At 53.7% G+C, this 23,835-nt stretch overlaps 1 protein-coding gene across 4 annotated transcripts in view; it reads left to right on the top strand.

The window, feature by feature from the left end:
- Positions 1–23,835, top strand: part of LOC140385864 (natural resistance-associated macrophage protein 2-like) — a 285,160-nt gene that overhangs the window by 49,034 nt on the left and 212,291 nt on the right. For 2 of the 4 annotated variants that reach the window (XM_072468468.1, XM_072468492.1), the window contains exon 2: positions 17,819–17,891. In XM_072468468.1, coding sequence (XP_072324569.1) covers positions 17,876–17,891 — 16 coding nt within the window. In that variant the 5' untranslated portion in view covers positions 17,819–17,875. Of the gene's footprint in view, positions 1–17,668; positions 17,892–23,835 lie in introns of those variants that run through there. The other 2 variants (XM_072468477.1, XM_072468486.1) reach the window with 1 other exon arrangement.

The following is a 23,835-nucleotide window of genomic DNA, read 5'->3' as shown; positions in this document are numbered from 1 at the left end:
TGACTGGGACTCACTTAGTGCCAGGGGCTTAGACGGGGCGGAGTTTGTAAGGAGCATCCAGGAGGGCTTCTTAAAACAATATGTAGACAGTCCAACTAGGGAAGGGGCGGTACTGGACCTGGTATTGGGGAATGAGCCCGGCCAGGTGGTAGATGTTTCAGTCGGGGAGCATTTCGGTAACAGTGACCACAATTCAGTAAGTTTTAAAGTACTGGTCGACAAGGATAAGAGTGGTCCTAGGATGAATGTGCTAAATTGGGGGAAGGCTAATTATAACAATATTAGGCGGGAACTGAAGAACATAGATTGGGGGCGGATGTTTGAGGGCAAATCAACATCTGACATGTGGGAGGCTTTCAAGTGGCAGTTGAAAGGAATACAGGACCGGCATGTTCCTGTGAGGAAGAAGGATAAATACGGCAATTTTCGGGAACCTTGGATGACGAGGGATATTGTAGGCCTCGTCAAAAAGAAAAAGGAGGCATTTGTCAGGGCTAAAAGGCTGGGAACAGATGAAGCCTGCGTGGAATATAAGAAAAGTAGGAAGGAACTTAATAAGGAGTCAGGAGGGCTAGAAGGGGTCATGAAAAGTCATTGGCAAATAGGGTTAAGGAAAATCCCAAGGCTTTTTACACGTACATAAAAAGCAAGAGGGTAGCCAGGGAAAGGGTTGGCCCACTGAAGGATAGGCAAGGGAATCTATGTGTGGAGCCAGAGGAAATGGGCGAGGTACTAAATGAATACTTTGCATCGGTATTCACCAAAGAGAAGGAATTGGTAGATGTTGAGTCTGGAGAAGGGGGTGTAGATAGCCTGGGTCACATTGTGATCCAAAAAGACGAGGTGTTGGGTGTCTTAAAAAATATTAAGGTAGATAAGTCCCCAGGGCCTGATGGGATCTACCCCAGAATACTGAAGGAGGCTGGAGAGGAAATTGCTGAGGCCTTGACAGAAATCTTTGGATCCTCGCTGTCTTCAGGGGATGTCACGGAGGACTGGACAATAGCCAATGTTGTTCCTCTGTTTAAGAAGGGTAGCAAGGATAATCCCGGGAACTACAGGCCGGTGAGCCTTACTTCAGTGGTAGGGAAATTACTGGAGAGAATTCTTCGAGACAGGATCTACTCCCATTTGGAAGCAAATGGACGTATTAGTGAGAAGCAGCACGGTTTTGTGAAGGGGAGGTCGTGTCTCACTAACTTGATAGAGTTTTTTGAGGAGGTCACTAAGATGATTGATGCAGGCAGGGCAGTGGATGTTGTCTATATGGACTTCAGTAAGGCCTTTGACAAGGTCCCTCATGGTAGACTAGTACAAAAGGTGAAGTCACACGGGATCAGGGGTGAGCTGGCAAGGTGGTACAGAACTGGCTAGGCCATAGAAGGCAGAGAGTAGCAATGGAAGGATGCTTTTCTCATTGGAGGGCTGTGACCAGTGGTGTTCCACAGGGATCAGTGCTGCGACCTTTGCTCTTTGCAGTATATATAAATGATTTGGAGGAAAATGTAACTGGTCTGATTAGTAAGTTTGCAGACGACACAAAGGTTGGTGGAATTGCGGATAGCGATGAGGACTGTCGGAGGATACAGCAGGATTTAGATTGTCTGGAGACTTGGGCGGAGAGATGGCAGATGGAGTTTAATCCGGACAAATGTGAGGTAATGCATTTTGGAAGGTCTAATGCAGGTAGGGAATATACAGTGAATGGTAGAACCCTCAAGAGTATTGAAAGTCAAAGAGATCTAGGAGTACAGGTCCACAGGTCATTGAAAGGGGCAACACAGGTGGAGAAGGTAGTCAAGAAGGCATACGGCATGCTTGCCTTCATTGGCCGGGGCATTGAGTATAAGAATTGGCAAGTCATGTTGCAGCTATATAGAACCTTAGTTAGGCCACACTTGGAGTATAGTGTTCAATTCTGGTCGCCACACTACCAGAAGGATGTGGAGGCTTTAGAGAGGGTGCAGAAGAGATTTACCAGAATGTTGCCTGGTATGGAGGGCATTAGCTATGAGGAGCGGTTGAATAAACTCGGTTTGTTCTCACTGGAACGAAGGAGGTTGAGGGGAGGCCTGATAGAGGTATACAAAATTATGAGGGGCATAGACAGAGTGGATAGTCAGAGGCTTTTCCCCAGGGTAGAGGGGTCAATTACTAGGGGGCATAGGTTTCAGGTGAGAGGGGCAAGGTTTAGAGTAGATGTACGAGGCAAGTTTTTTACGCAGAGGGTAGTGGGTGCCTGGAACTCGCTACTGGAGGAGGTGGTGGAAGCAGGGACGATAGGGACATTTAAGGGGCATCTTGACTAATATATGAATAGGATGGGAATAGAAGGATACGGACCCAGGAAGTGTGGAAGATTGTAGTTTAGTCGGGCAGCATGGTCGGCACGGGCTTGGAGGGCCGAAGGGCCTGTTCCTGTGCTGTACATTTCTTTGTTCTTTGTTCTTTGTTAACTCCGGGAGCACAGAGAGATTCATCCACCCCGCTACGGTAAGGCGCTGCTTCCTCGCGGTACACCCCATTACCCAACGAATCTCCCTGGCCTCCGGGTCCCACTCCGTGGCGATCCGGGGGTACTGCATCGGCACCCTCACTGTCCAGGGCATAGAGTTCAGCGGCTTCCGGCTCTACGTCCTCCCCAACCTCTGCGCTGCCTTGCTACTCGGCCTGGACTTCCAGTGCAACCTCCAAAGACTAACCCTGAAATTCGGTGGGCCCCTATACCCCTTACTGAATGCTGACTCATGACCCATAAGGTCGACCCGCTTTCTCTGTTTGCTAACCTCACCCCGGATTGCAAATCCGTCGCCACCAGGAGCAGTGCCCAGGACAGGACAGAACCTTCATCAGGTCCGAGGTCCAGCGGCGACTGCGGGAAGGCATTATCGAGGCCAGCAACAGCCCCTGGAGAGCCCAAGTGGTAGTTGTGAAAACTGGGGAGAAAAAGAGGATGGTCGTTGACTACCCGTGTTATGCTCCTCGTGCTCAATGTGGGAGTTCAGGGACGCGGCCGATGCCCCTGACTCCTTCATGTGCAGGAAGTGTGTCCAGCTGCAGCTCCTGTTAGACCGCATGACGGCTCTGGAGCTGCGGATGGACTCACTTTGGAGCATCCGCGATGCTGAGGAGGTCGTGGATAGCAGGTTCAATGAGTTGGTCACACCGCAGATTAGGATTGGTGAGGGAGACAGGGAATGGGTGACCAAAAGGCAAAGAAAGAGCAGGAAGGCAGTGCAGGTGTCCCCTGCGTTCATCTCCCTCCAAAACAGGTATACCGTTTTGGATACTGTTGGGGGAGATGACTCACCAGGGGAAGGCAGTAGTAGCCGGGCTCATGGCACCGTGGCTGGCTCTGCTGCACAGAAGGGCGGGAAAAAGACTTGCAAGCGTGGAAGAAGGCGAAGGGCTCGGTGATTGCGCCTACGCACGGATCCATCCGGCATGCGTACCAGGAATGAGCGGGGAGCCACGCGTCGGAGAACTTCGGCAGGTGCTGACCAGGCACCGTCTGGTAGGTGGATGCGGACGTTGTCTACAGGGGCCAGGGAGGGAAGATCAGTTGCCCTTGTGTCGTACGATCTCTTCTGGCGATCGCGCTGCAGTTGCATCCGATGCAGTACCGGAGCATGGTCTATTGTTGGTGCCAGGATGGAAGGCACAGTCGTTCTGAGGGCGCGACCCATCAGCAGCTGTGCTGGTGAGAGACCCGTGGCTAGCGGGGCCGAGCGATAGGCCAGCAGGGCGAGGCAGAAGTCCGATCCGGCAGCAGCAGCCTTGCAGAGGAGCCGCTTGGCGATGTGAACGCCCTTCTCCGCCTTTCCATTGGACTGGGGATGCAGAGGGCTGGACGTCACGTGTGTGAAGCCATACGAGGCAGCAAAGGATGACCATTCCTGGCTGGCGAAACAGGGCCCATTGTCCGACATGACAGTCATCGGAATGCCGTGGCGAGCGAAGTTGTCTTTGGAGGCCCTGATGACTGCAGACGATGTCAAATCGTGTAGGCGTATGACTTCTGGGTAGATTGAGAAGTAGTCCACTATGATAACATAATCCCTGCCGAGCGCGTGAAATAGGTCGACACCCACCTTCGCCCAGGGGGACATCACCAGCTCATGGGGCAGAAGCGTCTCAGGAGGTTGCGCCGGCTGAAACCTCTGGCAGGTTGTGCAGTTGATCACCATGTTGGCAATATCGTCACTGATGCCCGGCCAGTATACCGCTTCTCGGGCCCTCCGTCGGCACTTCTCGACCCCCGTGTATTTGAGAACCAGCTTGCGCATGCTGTGCGGAATCACAATCCGGTCCAGCTTCAGAAGGATCCCATCAATGGTGGCTAGGTCGTCTCGTACATTATAGAACTGCGGGCACTGCCCTTTGAGCCATCCTCCCGTCATGTGGCGCATCACTCGCTGCAGAAGGGGGTCGGCCGCTGTCTCTCGGCGGATGCGGGCCAGACTGGAGTCATCAGCCGGCAGATTTCCCGCTGTCAAAGCCACCTGTGCCTCGACCTGACATACAAACCCCTCCGTATCTGGCGGCGTGCTCACTGCTCTGGATAGGGTATCCGCCACGATGAGGTCCTTCCCTGGAGTGTAGACCAGTTGGAAGTTGTACCTCCTGAGTTTAAGTAGGATGCGCTGGAGGCGAGGGGTCATCTCGTTCAGGACCTTGTTTATTATGCTGACCAGGGGGCGGTGGTCAGTTTCGACCGTGAACCGGGGAAGACCATAGACGTAATCGTGGAACTTGTCTAAACCGGTTAGCAAGCCCAGGCATTCTTTTTCGATTTGCATGTAGTGCTGTCCCGTAGGGGTCATGGCCTGTGATGCATAGGCAACCGGGGCCCATGATGCCGTGTCATCCCTCTGCAGGAGCACTGCTCTAATGCCGGATTGGCTGGCATCAGTTGAGATTTTGGTGGCACGAGGCGTGTCAAAAAACGCCAACACTGGTGCCGTGGTGAGTTTGCGTTTGAGCTCCTCCCATTCCAGCTGGTGTGTGTGTTGCCACTGGAACTCTGTAGATTTTTTGACGAGGTGGCGCAGAGCCATCGTGTGGGAGGCAAGGTTGGGAATGAACTTCCCCAGGAAGCTGACCATGCCTAGGAAGCATAGGACAGCCTTCTTGTCGGCCGGCTGCGGCATGGCTGTGATGGCGCTCACCTTGTCTGCATCCGGACGGACCCCTGACCGGGAGATATGGTCCCCCAGGAACTTCAACTCGGTCTGGCCAAAGGAACACTTGGCTCGGTTGAGGCGCAGGCCGTTATCCCGTATGCGGGCAAAAACGCGTTGGAGACGATGTATGTGCTCCTGCGGTGTGGTGGACCAGATGATGACATCATCCACATATACGCGCACCCCTTCGATGCCCTCCATCATCTGCTCCATGATTCTATGGAAGACCTCGGATGCCGAAATGATGCCAAATGGCATCCGGTTGTAGCAGAATCTGCCGAAAGGGGTGTTGAAGGCACATACCTTTCGGCTGGACGGGTCCAGTTGGATCTGCCAAAATCCTTTAGAAGCATCCAGTTTTGTGAATAACTTCACCTGGGCCATTTCACTGGTGATCTCCTCCCGTTTGGGTATGGGCTAATGTTCCCTCATAATATTATTATTGAAGTCTTTGGGGTCTCTACAGATGCGGTGCTCGCCAGAGTGCTTCTTGACACACACCATGGAGCTGACCCATGGCGTGGGCTCCGTGACCCTGGATAGGACCCCTTGGTACTGGAGATCCTGCAGCTGCTGCTTGAGGTGGTCTTTAAGTGGCGCAGGAACCCTGCGAGGTGCGTGAACGACCGGGATGGCGTCCGGTTTGAGGCAAATTCGGTAGGTGTATGGCAGTGTTCCCATGCCTTCGAATGCCTCCTGGTTGTGGGCGAGGAGCGATTGGAGCTGTGCGTTGAACTCTGCATCCGGGAAGTCAGACGTGCCGTCTGGAGAGAGGGAGAGAATTTGTTGCGCAAGGTGGAGAGCCTTACATGCCTGTGCGCCCAGCAGGGAGTCCTTCGATGAGCCAACTATCTCGAACGATATCTGAAGGAAGCGATGGCGTAGTGGTATTGTCGCTGGACGAGCAATCCAGAGAATCATGCCGTGTGGACCCGGGTTCGAATCCCGCCTCAGGTCATGTCTGTATGGAGTCTGCATATTCTCGCAGTGTCTGCGTGGCGGTGCTCTGGTTTCCTCCCACAGTCCAAAGATGTGCAGGTTAGATGGATTGTCCAAAAAGGTTAGGCGGGGATAGGGTGGAGGTGTGAGTTTAAGTAGGCTTTTTCCAAAGGCTGGTGCAGACTCGATGGGCCGAATGGCCTCCTTCTGCACTGTAAATTCTATGATTTTTCACTTTCGCGCATCCGCGATGCTGAGGAAGTTGTGGATAGCACATTCAGTGAGTTGGTCACACCGCAGATTAAAATTACTGAGGCAGATAGGAATGGGTGACCAACAGACAGAGGAAGAGTAGGAAGGCAGTGCAGGGATCCCCTGCGGTCATCTCCCTCCAAAACAGATTTACTGTTTTGGAAACTGTTGGGGGAGATGGCTCACCAGGGGAAGGTGGCAGCAGCCAGGTTCATGGCACCGTGGCTGGCTCTGCTGCACAGAAGGGCGGGAAAAAGAGTGGCAGAGCTATAGTGATAGGGGATTCAATTGTAAGGGGAATAGACAGGCGTTTCTGCGGACGCAAACAAGAATACAGGTTGGTATGTTGCCTCCCTGGTGCAAGGGTCAAGGATGTCTTGGAGCGGCTGCAGGGCATTCTGGAGGGGGAGGGTGAACAGCCAGCTGTCGTGGTGCATATAGGCACCAACGATATAGGTAAAAAACGGGATGAGGTCCTACAAGCTGAATTTAGGGAGTTAGGAGTTAAACTAAAAAGTAGGACCTCAAAGGTAGTAATCTCAGGATTGCTGCCAGCGCCACGTGATAGGCAGAGTAGGAATGACAGGATAGCTAGGATGAATACGTGGCTTGAGAGATGGTGCAAGAGGGAGGGTTTCAAATTCCTGGGACATTGGGACCGGTTCTGGGGGAGGTGGGACCTGTACAAATCGGACGGTCTGCATCTGGGTGGGACCGGAACCAATGTTCTCGGGGGTGTGTTTGCTAGTGCAGTTGGGGAGGGTTTAAACTAATGTGGCAGGGGGATGGGAACCGATGAAGGAAGTCAGTGGGGACAGAAATAAAAGGCAGGAAGGGAGGGTGTGTAAAGCATGACCAGAGAAAGCAGGGCAGAGAGCAAGGAAAGTCTACATTAAACTGCATTTATTTCAATGCAAGGGGCCTGACGGGCAAAGCGGATGAACTCAGGGCATGGACGGGCACATGGGACTGGGATATTATAGCTATGACTGAAACATGGCTAAGGGAGGGGCAGGACTGGCAGCTCAATGTTCCGGGGTACAGATGCTATAGAAAGGATAGAACAGGAGGTAAGAGAGGAGGGGGAGTGGCGTTTTTGATTAGGGAGAACATCACGGCAGTACTTAGAGGGGATATATCCGAGGGTTCGCCCACTGAGTCTATATGGGTGGAACTGAAAAATAAGAACGGAGAGATCACCTTGGTAGGACTGTACTACAGGCCCCCAATTAGTCAGCGGGAAATTGAGGAGCAAATATGTAAGGAGATTACAGATAGCTGCAAGAATAATAGGGTGGTAATAGTAGGGGACTTTAACTTTCCCAACATTGACTGGGACAGACATAGCATTAGGGGCTTGGATGGAGGGAAATTTGTTGAGTGTATTCAGGAGGAATTTCTCATTCAGTATGTGGATGGACCAACTAGAGAGGGGGCAAAACTTGACCTCGTCTTGGGAAATAAGGAAGGGCAAGTGACAGAAGTGCTAGTGAGGGATCACTTTGGGACAGTGACCATAACTCCATTAGTTTTAAGATAGCTATGGAGAATGATAGGTCTGGCCCAGGAGTTAAAATTCTTAATTGGGGCAAGGCCAATTTTGATGGTATCAGACAGGAACTTGCAGAGGTAGATTGGCAGGCAAAGGGACGGCTGGTAAATGGGAGGCTTTTAAAAATGTGTTAACCAGGGTGCAGGGTAAGCACATTCCCTTTAGAGTGAAGGGCAAGGCTGGTAGAAGTAGGGAACCCTGGATGACTCGAGATATTGAGACTCTGGTCAAAAAGAAGAAGGAGGCATATGACGTACATAAGCAACTGGGATCAAGTGGATCCCTTGAAGAGTATAGAGATTGTCGAAATAGAGTTAAGAGGGAAATCAGGAGGGCAAAAAGGGGACATGAAATTGCTTTGGCAAATAATGCAAAGGAGAATCCAAAGAGATTCTACAGATACATAAAGGGGAAAAGAGTAACTAGGGACAGAGTAGGGCCTCTTAAGGATCAACAAGGACATCTATGTGCAGAGCCACAAGAGTTGGGTGAGATCCTGAATGAATATTTCTCATCGGTATTCACGGTGGAGAAAGGCATGGATGTTAGGAAACTAAGGGAAATAAATAGTGATGTCTTGAGAAGTGTGCATATTACAGAGGAGGAGGTGCTGGAAGTCTTAAAGCGCATCAAGGTAGATAAATCCCCGGGACCTGATGAAATGTATCCCAGGATGTTGTGGGAGGCTAGGGAGGAAATTGCGGGTCCCCTAACAGAGATATTTGAATCATCGGCAGCCACAGGTGAGGTGCCTGAAGATTGGAGAGTGGCGAATGTTGTGCCCTTGTTTAAGAAGGGCAGCAGGGAAAAGCCTGGGAACTACAGACCGGTGAGCCTAACGTCTGTAGTAGGTAAGTTGCTGGAAGGTATTCTGAGAGACAGGATCTACAAGCATTTAGAGAGGCAAGGACTGATTCGGGGCAGTCAGCATGGCTTTGTGCGTGGAAAATCATGTCTCACAAATTTGATTGAGTTTTTTGAGGGGGTGACCAAGAAGGTAGATGAGGGCAGTACAGTAGACGTTGTCTACATGGACTTTAGCAAAGCCTTTGACAAGGTACCGCATGGTAGGTTGTTGCAGAAGGTTAAAGCTCACGGGATCCAGGGTGAGGTTGCCAATTGGATTCAAAATTGGCTGGACGACAGAAGGCCGAGGGTGGTTGTAGAGGGTTGTTTTTCAAACTGGAGACCTGTGACCAGTGGTGTGCCTCAGGGATCGGTGCTGGGTCCACTGTTATTTGTGATTTATATTAATGATTTGGATGAGAATTTAGGCGGCATGGTTAGTAAGTTTGCAGATGACACCAAGATTGGTGGCACAGTGGATAGTGAAGAAGGTTATCTAGGATTGCAACGGGATCTTGATCAATTGGGCCAGTGGGCCGACGAATGGCAGATGGAGTTTAATTTAGATAAATGTGAGGTGATGCATTTTGGCAGATCGAATCAGGCCAGGACCTACTCAGTTAATGGTATGGCGTTGGGGAGAGTTATAGAACAAAGAGATCTAGGAGTACAGGTTCATAGCTCCTTGAAGGTGGAGTCGCAGGTGGACAGGGTGGTGAAGAAGGCATTTGGCATGCTTGGTTTCATTGGTCAGAACATTGAATACAGGAGTTGGGACGTCTTGTTGAAGTTGTACAAGACATTGGTACGGCCACACTTGGAATACTGTGTGCAGTTCTGGTCACCCTATTATAGAAAGGATATTATTAAACTAGAAAGAGTGCAGAAAAGATTTACTATGATGTTGCCGGGACTTGATGGTTTGAGTTATAAGGAGAGGCTGGATAGACTGGGACTTTTTTCCTTGGAGCGTAGGAGGCTTAGGGGTGATCTTATAGAGGTCTATAAAATAATGAGGGGCATAGATAAGGTAGATAGTCAACATCTTTTCCCAAAGGTAGGGGAGTCTAAAACTAGAGGGCATAGGTTTAAGGTGAGAGGGGAGAGATTCAGAAGGGCCCAGAGGGGCAATTTCTTCACTCAGAGGGTAGTGAGTGTCTGGAATGGACTGCCAGAGGTAGTAGTAGAGGCGGGTACAATTGTGTCTTTTAAAAAACATTTAGATAGTTACATGGGTAAGATGGGTATAGAGGGTTATGGGCCAAGTGCGGGCAACTGGGACTAGCTTAATGGTAAAAACTGGGCGGCATGGACTGGTTGGGCCGAAGGGCCTGTTTCCATGCTGTAAACTTCTATGATTCTATGATTCTATGAGAGTGTGGCCGTGTGTGTTTTGTGTGTCACCTGGAGCTGGCAGGATCCCAAGGCCGGGATAACGTTCCCATTGTAGTCGACCATCTTGCACCGGGATGGCTGGATTGGTAGTCTGACCTTCATGGCGTAGAAGGCTGACCATGCTATGAGGTTGACGGAGGCGCCAGTGTGCAGGCGGAAAGTGATCTGCGATCGGTTGACCGTCAGGGTGGCACTCCATTCATCGCCCGGATTGATGGTGTTGACCCGGTTCGCATCAATGACTACAACCCGGAAGGTGTCTTGGTCATCTGTGTCGTCGGTTTGGATGTTGTGATGTGGAGGCTGAATGGTCCGCACGTTCCTGCGAGGTTGTCGGAGATGTGGAAGATCCACAGGTTGAGCCGCTCGACAGTAGGCAGCGTAGTGGCCCATCTTGCCACAGAGTAGGCATTGTCGGGTTTTTGCGGGACATTGCCCTTTTAAATGTGCAGCTCCACAGTTGCCGCACGTCATGACGTCACGGCGTTTGTTACGCCATTGCGCATGCGCCGTTCGGTCTTGCGTCGGGCGCGCCTGCGCAGCACATCCCTCAGTGTTGCCGTAGGTTTTGGCGTGCACAAACGCGGGAGGCCTCAAAAAGCGCGCGAAACGACCGCCCTCGTCCGGGCTGCGGGCCGGAAGAAACTCGATTGCCTGGATGCGTTCGGCCTCGTGGGCAGCCTGGCTTGCCGATTCGATCGCGAGGGACCCCCTCCGTGCCAATTCCGTCGCCTGAAATTGGGCATAGCGGCTGGTCGCATTTTCATGCAGGACTCAGGCTTCAACTGCAGACGCTAAGGTCAGGCCTTTAATTTTTAGAAGCTGCTGGCGTAGGCCACTGGAGGCAACGCCAAAAACGATCTGGTCCCGGATCATGGACTCTGAGGTGGTGCCGTAACCGCAGGACTGCGCCAGCATGCGGAGGTGCGTCAGGAAGGACTGAAAGAGCTCATCCTTACCTTGCAGGCGCTGCTGAAAGATATACCTTTCAAAACTTTCATTGACCTCAACGTTGAAGTGCTTGTCGAGCTTGAGGAGGACCGTGTCATACTGAGCTTTGTTCTCGCCTTCCGCGAACACCAAGGAGTTGTATACATCGATGGCGTGCTGACCTGCGGTAGTGAGGAGCATGGCAATCTTTGTTTCGCCCGAGGCGCCCTGTTTTTCGTTGGCTTGCATGAACAGTTCGAATCGCTGCTTGAAGAGCTTCCAATTTGTGCCCAGGTTCCCAGCGACTTGCAACGGCTGCGGTTTGTTGCGGGTGTCCATGGCTCAGGATGGCAGATTTGCCGGTAAGTATCGATTCACTCACTGGTACCATGAGGTGTTGGGTGCTCTGAGGTACAGACGAACCAACACGGTTGCGATTGGTACAACGCAGTTTTATTCCAACTAACTATTTACACATCTGACTTGGTACTCAGCACGTTGTGACTGTGTGAGTGTCTTGCTAATGAGGTCCTGGCCCTGTGCTGTCTCCAGATGGACTGGCCAGGAGGTGTCTTGTTTCTTGTCTTATACTGTGTCTGCTCTTGTCTGTGATTGGCTGTCGTGTTATGTGTGCTAATTGGTCTGTTGGTCTGTCTATCATTATGTATGTGTTATGATGTCTGTTTGAATATCATGACAGATGCTTCAGGAGGGATAGAGAGCGAGGTAAAAGGGGAGGAGGAGTTGCATTACTGGTCAGAGATGATATCACAGCTGTGATTAAGGAGGGCATGATGGAGGATTCGAGCACTGAGGCAATATGGGTGGAGCTAAGAAATAGGAAGGGTGCAGTAACATTGTTGGGACTTTACTACAGGCCTCCCAAAAGCGAGCGTGAAGTAGAGGTACAAATATGTAGACAGATTATAGAAAAATGTAGGAGCAATAGGGTGGTCGTGATGGGAGATTTTAACTTCCCCAACATTGAATGGGACTCATGTAGTGTTGGAGGCGTAGATGGAGCAGAATTTGTAAGGAGCATCCAGGAGAGTTTTTTAGAGCAGTATGTAAATAGTCCAACTCGGGAAGGGGCCATACTGGACCTGGGGAATGATCCCGGCCAGGTGGTTAAAGTATCAGTCGGTGATTACTTTGGGAATAACGATCACAATTCCGTAAGTTTTAGAATACTCATGGACAAAGACGAGAGTGGTCCTAAAGAAAGAGTGCTAAATTGGGGGAAAGGCCAAGTATAACAAAATTCAGCAGGAGCTAGGGAATGTGGATTGGGAGCAGCTGTTTAAGGATAAATCCACATTTGAAATGTGGGAGTCTTTTAAGGAAAGGTTGATTAGAGTGCAGGACAGACATGTCCCTGTGAAAATGAGGGATAGAAATGGCAAGATTAGGGAACCATGGATGACGGGTGGAATTGAGAGACTAGCTAAGATGAAAAAGGAAGCATACATAAGATCTAAGCGACTTAAATCTGATGAAGCTTTGGAGGAATATCGGGAAAGTAGGACAAATCTCAAACGCGCAATAAAGAGGGCTAAAAGGGATCATGAAATATCTTTGGCGAACAGGGTTAAGGAAAATCCCACAGCATTTTATTCGTATATAAGGAGCAAGAGGGTAACTAGAGAAAGGATTGGCCCACTCAAAGACAAAAGAGGGCATTTATGTGTGGAGTCAGAGGAAGTGGGTGAGATTCTTAATGAGTACTTTGCATCGGTATTCACCAAGGAGAGGGACATGACGGATGTTGAGGCTAAGGATGGATGTTTAAATACTCTAGGTCAAGTCGGCATAAGGAAGGGGAAGTTTTGGGTATTCTAAAAGGCATTAAGGTGGACAAGTCCCCAGGTCCGGATGGGATCTATCACAGGTTGTTTGAGGGAAGCGAGGAAAGAAATAGCTGGGGCCTTAACAGATATCTTTGCAGCATCCTTGAGCACGGGTGAGGTCCCGGAGGACTGGAGAATTGCTAATGTTGTCCCTTTGTTTAAGAAGGGTAGCAGGGATAATCCAGGGAATTATAGACCTGTGAGCTTGACGTCAGTGGTAGGCAAACTGTTGGAGAAGATACTGAGGGGTAGGATCTATTCACATTTGGAAGAAAATAAACTTATCAGTGATAGGCAGCATGGTTTTGTGCAGGGAAGGTCATGTCTCAAACCTAATAGAATTCTTTGAGGAAGTGACAACGTTAATTGATGAGGGAAGGGCTGTGGATGTCATATACATGGACTTCAGTAAGGCGTTTGATAAAGTTTCCCACGGCAGGTTGATGGAAAAAGTGAAGTCGTATGGGGTTCAGGGTGTACTAGCTAGATGGATAAAGAACTGGCTGGGCAACAGGAGACAGAGAGTAGTGGTGGAAGGGAGTGTCTCAAAATGGAGAAAGGTGACTAGTGGTGTTCCACAGGGATCCGTGATCGGACCACTGTTGTTTGTGATATACATAAATGATCTGGACGAAGGTATAGGTGGTCTGATTAGCAAGTTTGCAGATGATACTAAGATTGGTGGAGTTGCAGATGGCGAGGAGAACTGTCAGAGAATACAGCAAAATATAGATAGATATGAGAGTTGGGCAGAGAAATGGCAGATGGAGTTCAATCCAGGCAAATGCGAGGTGATGCATTTTGGAAGATCTAATTCAAGAGCGGACTATACGGTCAATGGAAGAGTCCTGGGGAAAATTGATGTACGGAGAGATCTGGGAGTTCAGGTCCATTGTACCCAGAAGGTGACAACGCAGGTCGATAGAGTGGTCAAGAAGGCATACAGCATGCTTGCCTTCATCGGACGGGGTATTGAGTACAAGAGTCATGTTACAGTTGTATAGGACTTTGGTTAGACCACATTTGTAATACTGCGTGTAGTTCTGGTCGCCACATTACAGAAGGATGTGGATGCTTTAGAGATGGTGCAGAGGAGGGTCACCAGGATGTGTAGATTCCCCTTCATCATCCCATGCCCCGATATGACATCTGCCACAGTCATCAAAGCACTCAACACCATCTGTGCCCTGTTCAGTTTCCCCGCCTACATCCACTGCGATCGGGGATCCTCCTTTATGAGCGATGAGCTGCGTCAGTACCTGCTCAGCAAGGGCATCGCCTCGAGCAGGATGACAAGCTACAACCCCCAGGGAAGCGGACAGGTGGAGCGGGAGAATGGGACGGTGTGGTAGGCCGTCCAGCTGGCCCTATGGTCCAAAAATCTCCCGGTCTCCCGCTGGCAGGAGGTCCTGCCCGACGCCCTTCACTGCATCCGATTGCTACTTTGCACTGTGACTAATGCAACTCCCCATGATCGTCTCCTTGCCTTCCCCAGGAAGTCCAGCTCCGGGGTTTCGCTCCCAACGTGGCTGGCAGCTCAGGACCTGTTCTCCTCCGCAAGCACGTGCGGCTCCACAAGGCGGACCCGTTGGTTGAGAGGGGACAGCTACTCCACGCAAACCCGCAGTACGCCTACGTAGCGTACCCCGACGGCAGCCAAGACACAGTCTCCCTCAGGGACCTGGCACCAGTCGGGTCCCCCCCCCTCTGCCCCGGCGCCACCCTTCCTCCGCCCAGCGCACTTCACCACAGCCCCCGCTCCAGGATGATCCGTCCTCCCCTTGGTCCCACCCGGGGATGAAGATGAGGTCTACACACTCCCGGAGTCACCGGCGACTGAGCCGACGCCTGCATCGCCACCGGGACTGCGGCGCTCGCAGCGGAGGATCAAGGCTCCCGACCGACTGGATTTCTGAACTTTCCCCAAAATGTTAACCTTAAAATGCAGGTAGTTTTCCACCCCCCCCGCTGGACTCATTTTTAACAGGGGGTGAATGTGGTAGTAACCACTGTTGTATATATCACATACAAGATGTAATACGGTAAGGCTCCTGTACTACAGGTACGGGGGTAGATCCCTGCCTGCTGGCTCCGCCCAGTAGGCGGAGTATAAATGTGTGTGCTCCCAGTACAGCAGCCATTTCGGCAGCAGCTGCAGGAGGTTCCATATCTCTGCTTAATAAAGCCTCCATTACTCTCTACTCTCGCCTCGTCATAATTGATAGTCTTTGAGTTCTGAGGGTTTGGAGGTGGTTCCATGAGAATTGATGCAGGTCAGGGAGGATTGAAAGAATGAATTAGCATTTCCATAACAGGAGCCATGACCTCAGACATCCCAAACTCTAACAGCCGACAAAGACATTTCTGAAGTGTTGTTACAGTTGGAATGCACGACAGCCCCATAATCCTCTACTGCCATTAAATGAGACCATGTATGACTTAAATACTGATTACTCCTCACATCCAACTATAATCCAAGATTAACAATTAATATAGCATCAATTGCCATTTGCGGAACAGGGTTCCAATGTTTCATTAACCAGGTAGTGAACAGATAAACTGTCCCTGGACGATTGGTTGACGTCTAAAGGTCACCACTGGAAATAACTCTCCTACATCTCTGAAAAAAGGAATTGTTTACACTCACTCAAGAGGCAAGGAGAGATAATTTAAAATTTCACCTTAAAATAAAGCATGTGCAAAATGTAGTGTAGCCTCAGTACTAACCCTCTGACAGTGCAGCACTCCCTCAGTACTAACCCTCTGACAGTGCGGCACTCCCTCAGTACTGACCCTCTGACAGTGCGGCACTCCCTCAGTACTGACCCTCTGACAGTGCAGCACTCCCTCAGTACTGACCCTCTGACAGTGCAGCAATCCCTCAGTACTGACCCTCTGACAGTGCGGCACTCCCTCAGTACTGACCCTCTGACAGTGCAGCACTCCCTCAGTACTAACCCTCTGACAGTGCGGCACTCCCTCAGTACTGACCCTCTGACAGTGCGGCACTCCCTCAGTACTGACCCTCTGACAGTGCAGCACTCCCTCAGTACTGACCCTCTGACAGTGCAGCAATCCCTCAGTACTGACCCTCTGACAGTGCGGCACTCCCTCAGTACTGACCCTCTGACAGGGCAGCACTCCCTCAGTACTAGCCCTCTGACAGTGCAGCACTCCCTCAGTACTGACCCTCTGACAGTGCGGCACTCCCTCAGTACTGACCCTGACAGTGCGGCACTCCCTCAGTACTGACCCTCTGACAGTGCAGCACTCCCTCAGTACTAACCCTCTGACAGTGCGGCACTCCCTCAGCACTGACCCTCTGACAGTGCAGCACTCCCTCAGGACTGACCCTCTGACAGTGCGGCACTCCCTCAGTACTGACCCTCTGAGAATGCAGCACTCCCTCAGTACTGACCCTCTGACAGTGCGGCACTCCCTCAGTACTGACCCTCTGTCAGTGCAGCACTCCCTCAGTACTAGCCCTCTGTCAGTGCAGCACTCCCTCAGTACTGACCCTCTGACAGTGCGGCACTCCCTCAGTACTGACCCTGACAGTGCGGCACTCCCTCAGTACTGACCCTCTGACAGTGCAGCACTCCCTCAGTACTAACCCTCTGACAGTGCGGCACTCCCTCAGCACTGACCCTCTGACAGTGCAGCACTCCCTCAGTACTGACCCTCGGACAGTGCAGCACTCCCTCAGTACTGACCCTGACAGTGCGGCACTCCCTCAGTACTGACCCTCTGACAGTGCAGCACTCCCTCAGTACTAACCCTCTGACAGTGCGGCACTCCCTCAGCACTGACCCTCTGACAGTGCAGCACTCCCTCAGGACTGACCCTCTGACAGTGCGGCACTCCCTCAGTACTGACCCTCTGAGAATGCAGCACTCCCTCAGTACTGACCCTCTGACAGTGCGGCACTCCCTCAGTACTGACCCTCTGTCAGTGCAGCACTCCCTCAGTACTAGCCCTCTGACAGTGCGGCACTCCCTCAGTACTGACCCTCTGTCAGTGCAGCACTCCCTCAGTACTAGCCCTCTGACAGTGCAGCACTCCCTCAGTACTGACCCTCTGACAGTGCAGCACTCCCTCAGCACTGACCCTCTGACAGTGCAGCACTCCCTCAGGACTGACCCTCTGACAGTGCGGCACTCCCTCAGTACTGACCCTCTGAGAATGCAGCACTCCCTCAGTACTGACCCTCTGACAGTGCGGCACTCCCTCAGTACTGACCCTCTGTCAGTGCAGCACTCCCTCAGTACTAGCCCTCTGACAGTGCGGCACTCCCTCAGTACTGACCCTCTGTCAGTGCAGCACTCCCTCAGTACTAGCCCTCTGACAGTGCAGCACTCCCTCAGTACTGACCCTCTGACAGTGCAGCACTCCCTCAGTACTGACCCTCTGAGAATGCAGCACTCCCTCAGTACTGACCCTCTGTCAGTGCAGCACTCCCTCAGTACTAGCCCTCTGACAGTGCAGCACTCCCTCAGTACTGACCCTCTGACAGTGCTGCACTTTATCATTACTGCCACGTATTGCCAGGGATAGAGAGGAAATATGAGTTAAATGAGGTGTTGTTCATGTCTGAACCTGTCCATAAACCCAAGCTGAGTTTGCTAATTTTTATCCACATCTCTTCTTGATTGAACCCACCTCCGGTTTGGTTAGTTGCTCGGGACTGGAATGTGTTGGTGTCACAGGATATTGCTCAGGGTAATGAGGTGCGGGTGGCAGAGAAACAAGAGCTGAATCAACAAGCTCGTGCTTCTGCCAGGACAGGTCCTGTGATTTGACCACTACTTCCTCATTGTCGCCCAAAGGTTGTCATTCTGTCTCAGTTAATGCTCTGCTATTTTCCAATGATTCAGGTACCTAGAGCCTGAGCTGTCCTGACAAAGCTTCACACCTGGACCCTGCACTGGAGGATGCAGAACGACACCGGTAAGGCTGGGCTCCACTGGAATATTTCAGCTTCAGTAATCCCTCACTAAACTGCTTTTCGAGTTGAACCGATTTCATGCTGCGCACTTGACTGTATCTTCAAAACAAATAATGGGGGTCAGAGCACAGACAGTATTGATGGTCAGTGTGCCGGGTGGTGTGACGAGCTTACCCCTTACAGAGGCATTGGCTTTGTCAACCAGCGGGAAACAGAGGAGGTGATTCAGTGGCCCCATCACACCCGGCTTGGTGTCGGGAAGAGGCCATTCAATCTCGTGAGATTCGCGAGCAGGATCTCGCTCATGTTGGGTGAGATCCAAACTTGCCTATTTGATGGCACGGGCACTGGCAGGGTGGCAGGCTGGTAGTGCCTAAATGCCGAGGTGCCGGGCTGCCTTTGCCAGGGGTTGGGCTCGGGGGGGGGCCTTGCCCATAAGAGCTGGGGTGAGCGGGGGGGGGGGGGCTCGAGATCCCAGAAAGAGGTGTGTTGGGTGCAGATGCAGGGGGGGCGGGGGGTCGAGAATGGCACCCCGATCCGCGGGCATTCTTCCCGGACTGGCACGCTGAGCTCGTCATTTTTGGAAATGACTTAAAGAGTGGCCTCAACGGGCTATCCTCGCGGATGCCAAAAACAATGGGAAAGTTCCGGGGAATAGCGGGGTCCTCCCCAACGCCGCAGGACGCTTAATGTGAGCCTGCTGAATCTCGCCCAGAGAGCTGGGGTAAATGGGGCAAGTTGAGAGTGAATACGGAGTAACAGGAATCTCAGCACTGAGCTCTCAGCTACCTACAATCGAGATCAGTGCTTCTCAGTAACACGGCACACGTTAATGCGACAAACAATTCCTGTGGCAACAGTTTCAATCTGAAACCAGTTTTTCCAGAATTCTGGTGGGCAGCAGTTCCACTTTGCAATGTTGCCTTTTTCCCGGAATAGTAATTATTAAGAGTCAAATGGCAGCTTCTTCAACAACGAACATGATTACAAACTTTCGAAAGGCTGTTGGCCCAAGTGTTTTTGTTTACTACAATGCGACAAAGACAAAGTCGGACACAGGAGAATGGGCGAATGCCGGGATCTTTACTACTCCATAATATGATTGAGAATGGGGTTTAACAGTTTTCTCACTGACTGTAAAGCTCCCCAGGCAGAGCAGCGCTGATCACGAGGGAACGCAGTGAGCAGCATTGGAGTGAATTACCAGCTGGCTTATCCCAGAGGTTACGCGCTCCGGCTGTCCCAGAGCTCTGTGATTGTTGGTGACAGAACAACAGACATTACAATTGGTGTAGGTTAATAAACGTAGAAAACGCTGCTCTGTGCTGCTTTGAGGCCGGCATTTTAATTCGATTCAGAGAATAATGGCAACAATTCACCTGTAAATATTTCGGAAAAGGGTCCAGACTTGCTGGGCCAAGTTTTAATTTTGAACCACAATGGGAGATTCCACTCATGGAGTTTGAATCTATAATCCATCTCAAATTGGCTGCATCGGGGGCAAACCAACAGACTCTCCCGGTAACGGGGACGGTGACTCCGGGCTGACAAACTCTCCCGGTAAGGGGGACGGTGACTCCGGGCTGACAGACTCTCCCGGTAACGGGGACGGTGACTCCGGGCTGACAGACTCTCCCGGCAACGGGGACGGTGACTCCGGGCAGACAGACTCTCCCGGTAACGGGGACGGTGACTCCGAGCTGGCAGACTCTCCCGGTAACGGGGACGGTGACTCCGGGCTGACAGACTCTCCCGGTAACGGGGACGGTGACTCCGAGCTGGCAGACTCTCCCGGTAACGGGGACGGTGACTCCGTGCTGGCAGACTCTCCCGGTAACGTGGACGGTGACTCCGGGCTGACAGAATCTCGGTAACGGGGACGGTGACTCCGGGCTGACAGACTCTCCCGGTAACGGGGACGGTGACTCCGAGCTGACAGACTCTCCCGGTAACGGGGACGGTGACTCCGAGCTGACAGACTCTCCCGGTAACGGGGACGGTGACTCCGGGCTGACAGACTCTCACGGCAACGGGGACGGTGACTCCGGGCTGACAGACTCTCACGGCAACGGGGACGGTGACTCCGGGCAGACAGACTCTCCCGGTAACAGGGACGGTGACTCCGGGCTGACAGACTCTCCCGGTAACGGGGACGGTGACTCCAAGCTGGCAGACTCTCCCGGTAACGGGGACGGTGACTCCGTGCTGGCAGACTCTCCCGGTAACGGGGACGGTGACTCCGGGCTGACAGAATCTCGGTAACGGGGACGGTGACTCCGGGCTGACAGACTCTCTCGGTAACGGGGATGGTGACTCTGGGCTGACAGACTCTCCCGGTAACGGGGACGGTGACTCCGGGCTGACAGACTCTCCCGGCAACGGGGACGGTGACTCCGAGCTGACAGAATCCCGGTAACGGGGACGGTGACTCCGGGCTGACAGACTCCCGGTAACGGGGACGGTGGCTCCGGGCTGACAGACTCTCCCGGTAACGGGGACGGTGACTCCGGGCTGACAGACTCTCCCGGTAACGGGGACGGTGAATCCGGGCTGACAGTCTCCCGGTAACGGGGACGGTGACTCCATTCTGACAGACACTCCCGGTAACGGGGACGGTGACTCCGGGCTGACAGACTCTCCGGTAACGGGGACGGTGTCTCTGGGCTGACAGACTCTCCATGTAACGGGGACGATGATTCCGGGTTGACAGACTCTCCATGTAACAGGGACGGTGACTCCATTCTGACAGACTCTCCCGGTAACGGGGACGGTGACTCCGGGCTAACAGACTCCCGGTAACGGGGACGGTGACTCCGGGCTGACAGACTCTCCCGGTAACGGGGACATTGACTCCGGGTTGACAGGCTCTCCCGGTAACGGGGATGGTGGCTCCGGGTTGACAGACTCTCCCGGTAACGGGGACGGTGACTCTGGTTTGACAGACTCCCGGTAACGGGGAATGTGACTCCGGGCTGACAGACTCCCGGTCACGGGGACGGTGACTCCGGGCTGACAGACTCTCCCGGTAACGGGGACGGTGACTCTGGGCTGACAGACTCCCGGTAACGGGGACGGTGACTCCGGGCTGACAGACTCTCCCGGTAACGGGGACGGTGACTCCGGGCTGACAGACTCTCCCGGTAACGGGGACGGTGACTCCGGGCTGACAGTCTCTCCCGGTAACGGGGACGGTGACTCCGGGCAGACAGACTCCCGGTAACGGGGACGGTGACTCTGGGCTGACAGACTCCCGGTAACGGGGACGGTGACTCCATTCTGACAGACACTCCCGGTAACGGGGACGGTGACTCCGGGCTGATAGACTCTCCCGGTAACGGGGACGGTGACTCCGGGCTGATAGACTCCCCCGGTAACGGGGACGGTGGCTCCGGGTTGACAGACTCTCCCGGTAACGGGGGAGGTGACTCCGGGCTGATAGACTCTCCCGGTAACGGGGGAGGTGACTCCAGGCTGACAGACTGTCCCGGTAACGGGGACTGTGACTCCGGGCTTATAGACTCTCCCGGTAACGGGGACGGTGACTCCGGGCTGACAGACTCTCCCGGTAACGGGGACGGTGACTCCATTCTGACAGACTCTCCCGGTAACGGGGACGGTGACTCCGGGCTAACAGACTCCCGGTAACGGGGACGGTGACTCCGGGTTGATAGACTCTCCCGGTAATGGAGACGGTGACTCCGGGCTGACAGACTCTCCCGGTAACGGGGACGGTGACTCCGGGTTGACAGACTCCCGGTAACGGGGACGGTGACTCCGGGCTAACAGGCTCCCGGTAACGGGGACGGTGACTCCGGGCTGACAGACTCTCCCGGTAACGGGGACATTGACTCCGGGTTGACAGACTCTCCCGGTAACGGGGACGGTGACTCCAGGCTGACAAACTCTCCCGGTAAGGGGGACGGTGACTCCGGGCTGACAGACTCTCCCGGTAACGGGGACGGTGACTCCGGGCTGACAGACTCTCCCGGCAACGGGGACGGTGACTCCGGGCTGACAGACTCTCCCGGCAACGGGGGCGGTGACTCCGGGCTGACAGACTCCCGGTAACGGGGACGGTGACTCCGAGCTGGCAGACTCTCCCGGTAACGGGGACGGTGACTCCGGGCTGACAGACTCTCCCGGTAAAGGGGACGGTGACTCCGGGCTGACAGACTCTCCCGGTAACGGGGACGGTGACTCCGGGCTGACAGACTCTCCCGGTAACGGGGATGGTGGCTCCGGGTTGACAGACTCTCCCGGTAACGGGGAATGTGACTCCGGGCTGACAGACTCCCGCTCACGGGGACGGTGACTCTGGGCTGACAGACTCCCGGTAACGGGGACGGTGACTCCATTCTGACAGACACTCCCGGTAACGGGGACGGTGACTCCGAGCTGATAGACTCTCCCGGTAACGGGGACTGTGACTCCGGGCTGACAGACTCTCCCGGTAACGGGGACGGTGACTCCGGGCTGATAGACTCCCCCGGTAACGGGGACGGTGGCTCCGGGTTGACAGACTCTCCCGGTAACGGGGGAGGTGACTCCGGGCTGATAGACTCTCCCGGTAACGGGGACGGTGACTCCGGGCTGATAGACTCCCCCGGTAACGGGGACGGTGGCTCCGGGTTGACAGACTCTCCCGGTAACGGGGGAGGTGACTCCGGGCTGATAGACTCTCCCGGTAACGGGGGAGGTGACTCCGGGCTGACAGACTGTCCCGGTAACGGGGACGGTGACTCCGGGCTGATAGACTCTCCCGGTAACGGGGACGGTGACTCCGGGCTGACAGACTGTCCCGGTAACGGGGACTGTGACTCCGGGCTTATAGACTCTCCCGGTAACGGGGACGGTGACTCCGGGCTGACAGACTCTCCCGGTAACGGGGACGGTGACTCCATTCTGACAGACTCTCCCGGTAACGGGGACGGTGACTCCGGGCTAACAGACTCCCGGTAACGGGGACGGTGACTCCGGGTTGATAGACTCTCCCGGTAATGGAGACGGTGACTCCGGGCTGACAGACTCTCCCGGTAACGGGGACGGTGACTCCGGGTTGACAGACTCCCGGTAACGGGGACGGTGACTCCGGGCTAACAGACTCCCGGTAACGGGGACGGTGACTCCGGGCTGACAGACTCTCCCGGTAACGGGGACATTGACTCCGGGTTGACAGACTCTCCCGGTAACGGGGACGGTGACTCCAGGCTGACAAACTCTCCCGGTAAGGGGGACGGTGACTCCGGGCTGACAGACTCTCCCGGTAACGGGGACGGTGACTCCGGGCTGACAGACTCTCCCGGCAACGGGGACGGTGACTCCGGGCAGACAGACTCTCCCGGTAACGGGGACGGTGACTCCGAGCTGGCAGACTCTCCCGGTAACGGGGACGGTGACTCCGGGCTGACAGACTCTCCCGGTAACGGGGACGGTGACTCCGAGCTGGCAGACTCTCCCGGTAACGGGGACGGTGACTCCGTGCTGGCAGACTCTCCCGGTAACGGGGACGGTGACTCCGGGCTGACAGAATCTCGGTAACGGGGACGGTGACTCCGGGCTGACAGACTCTCCCAGTAACGGGGACGGTGACTCCGGGCTGACAGACTCTCCCGGTAACGGGGACGGTGACTCCGGGCTGACAGACTTTCCCGGCAACGGGGACAGTGACTCCGAGCTGACAGACTCTCCCGGTAACGGGGACGGTGACTCCGGGCTGACAGACTCTCACGGCAACGGGGACGGTGACTCCGGGCAGACAGACTCTCCCGGTAACAGGGACGGTGACTCCGGGCTGACAGACTCTCCCGGTAACGGGGACGGTGACTCCAAGCTGGCAGACTCTCCCGGTAACGGGGACGGTGACTCCGTGCTGGCAGACTCTCCCGGTAACGGGGACGGTGACTCCGGGCTGACAGAATCTCGGTAACGGGGACGGTGACTCCGGGC

Source organism: Scyliorhinus torazame, chromosome 2 (genome assembly GCF_047496885.1).
Source record: "Scyliorhinus torazame isolate Kashiwa2021f chromosome 2, sScyTor2.1, whole genome shotgun sequence".
NCBI classification, from domain to species: domain Eukaryota; kingdom Metazoa; phylum Chordata; class Chondrichthyes; order Carcharhiniformes; family Scyliorhinidae; genus Scyliorhinus; species Scyliorhinus torazame.
Note: the sequence above shows the minus strand (reverse complement) of the source record. Positions and strands in the feature narration are given on the sequence as shown.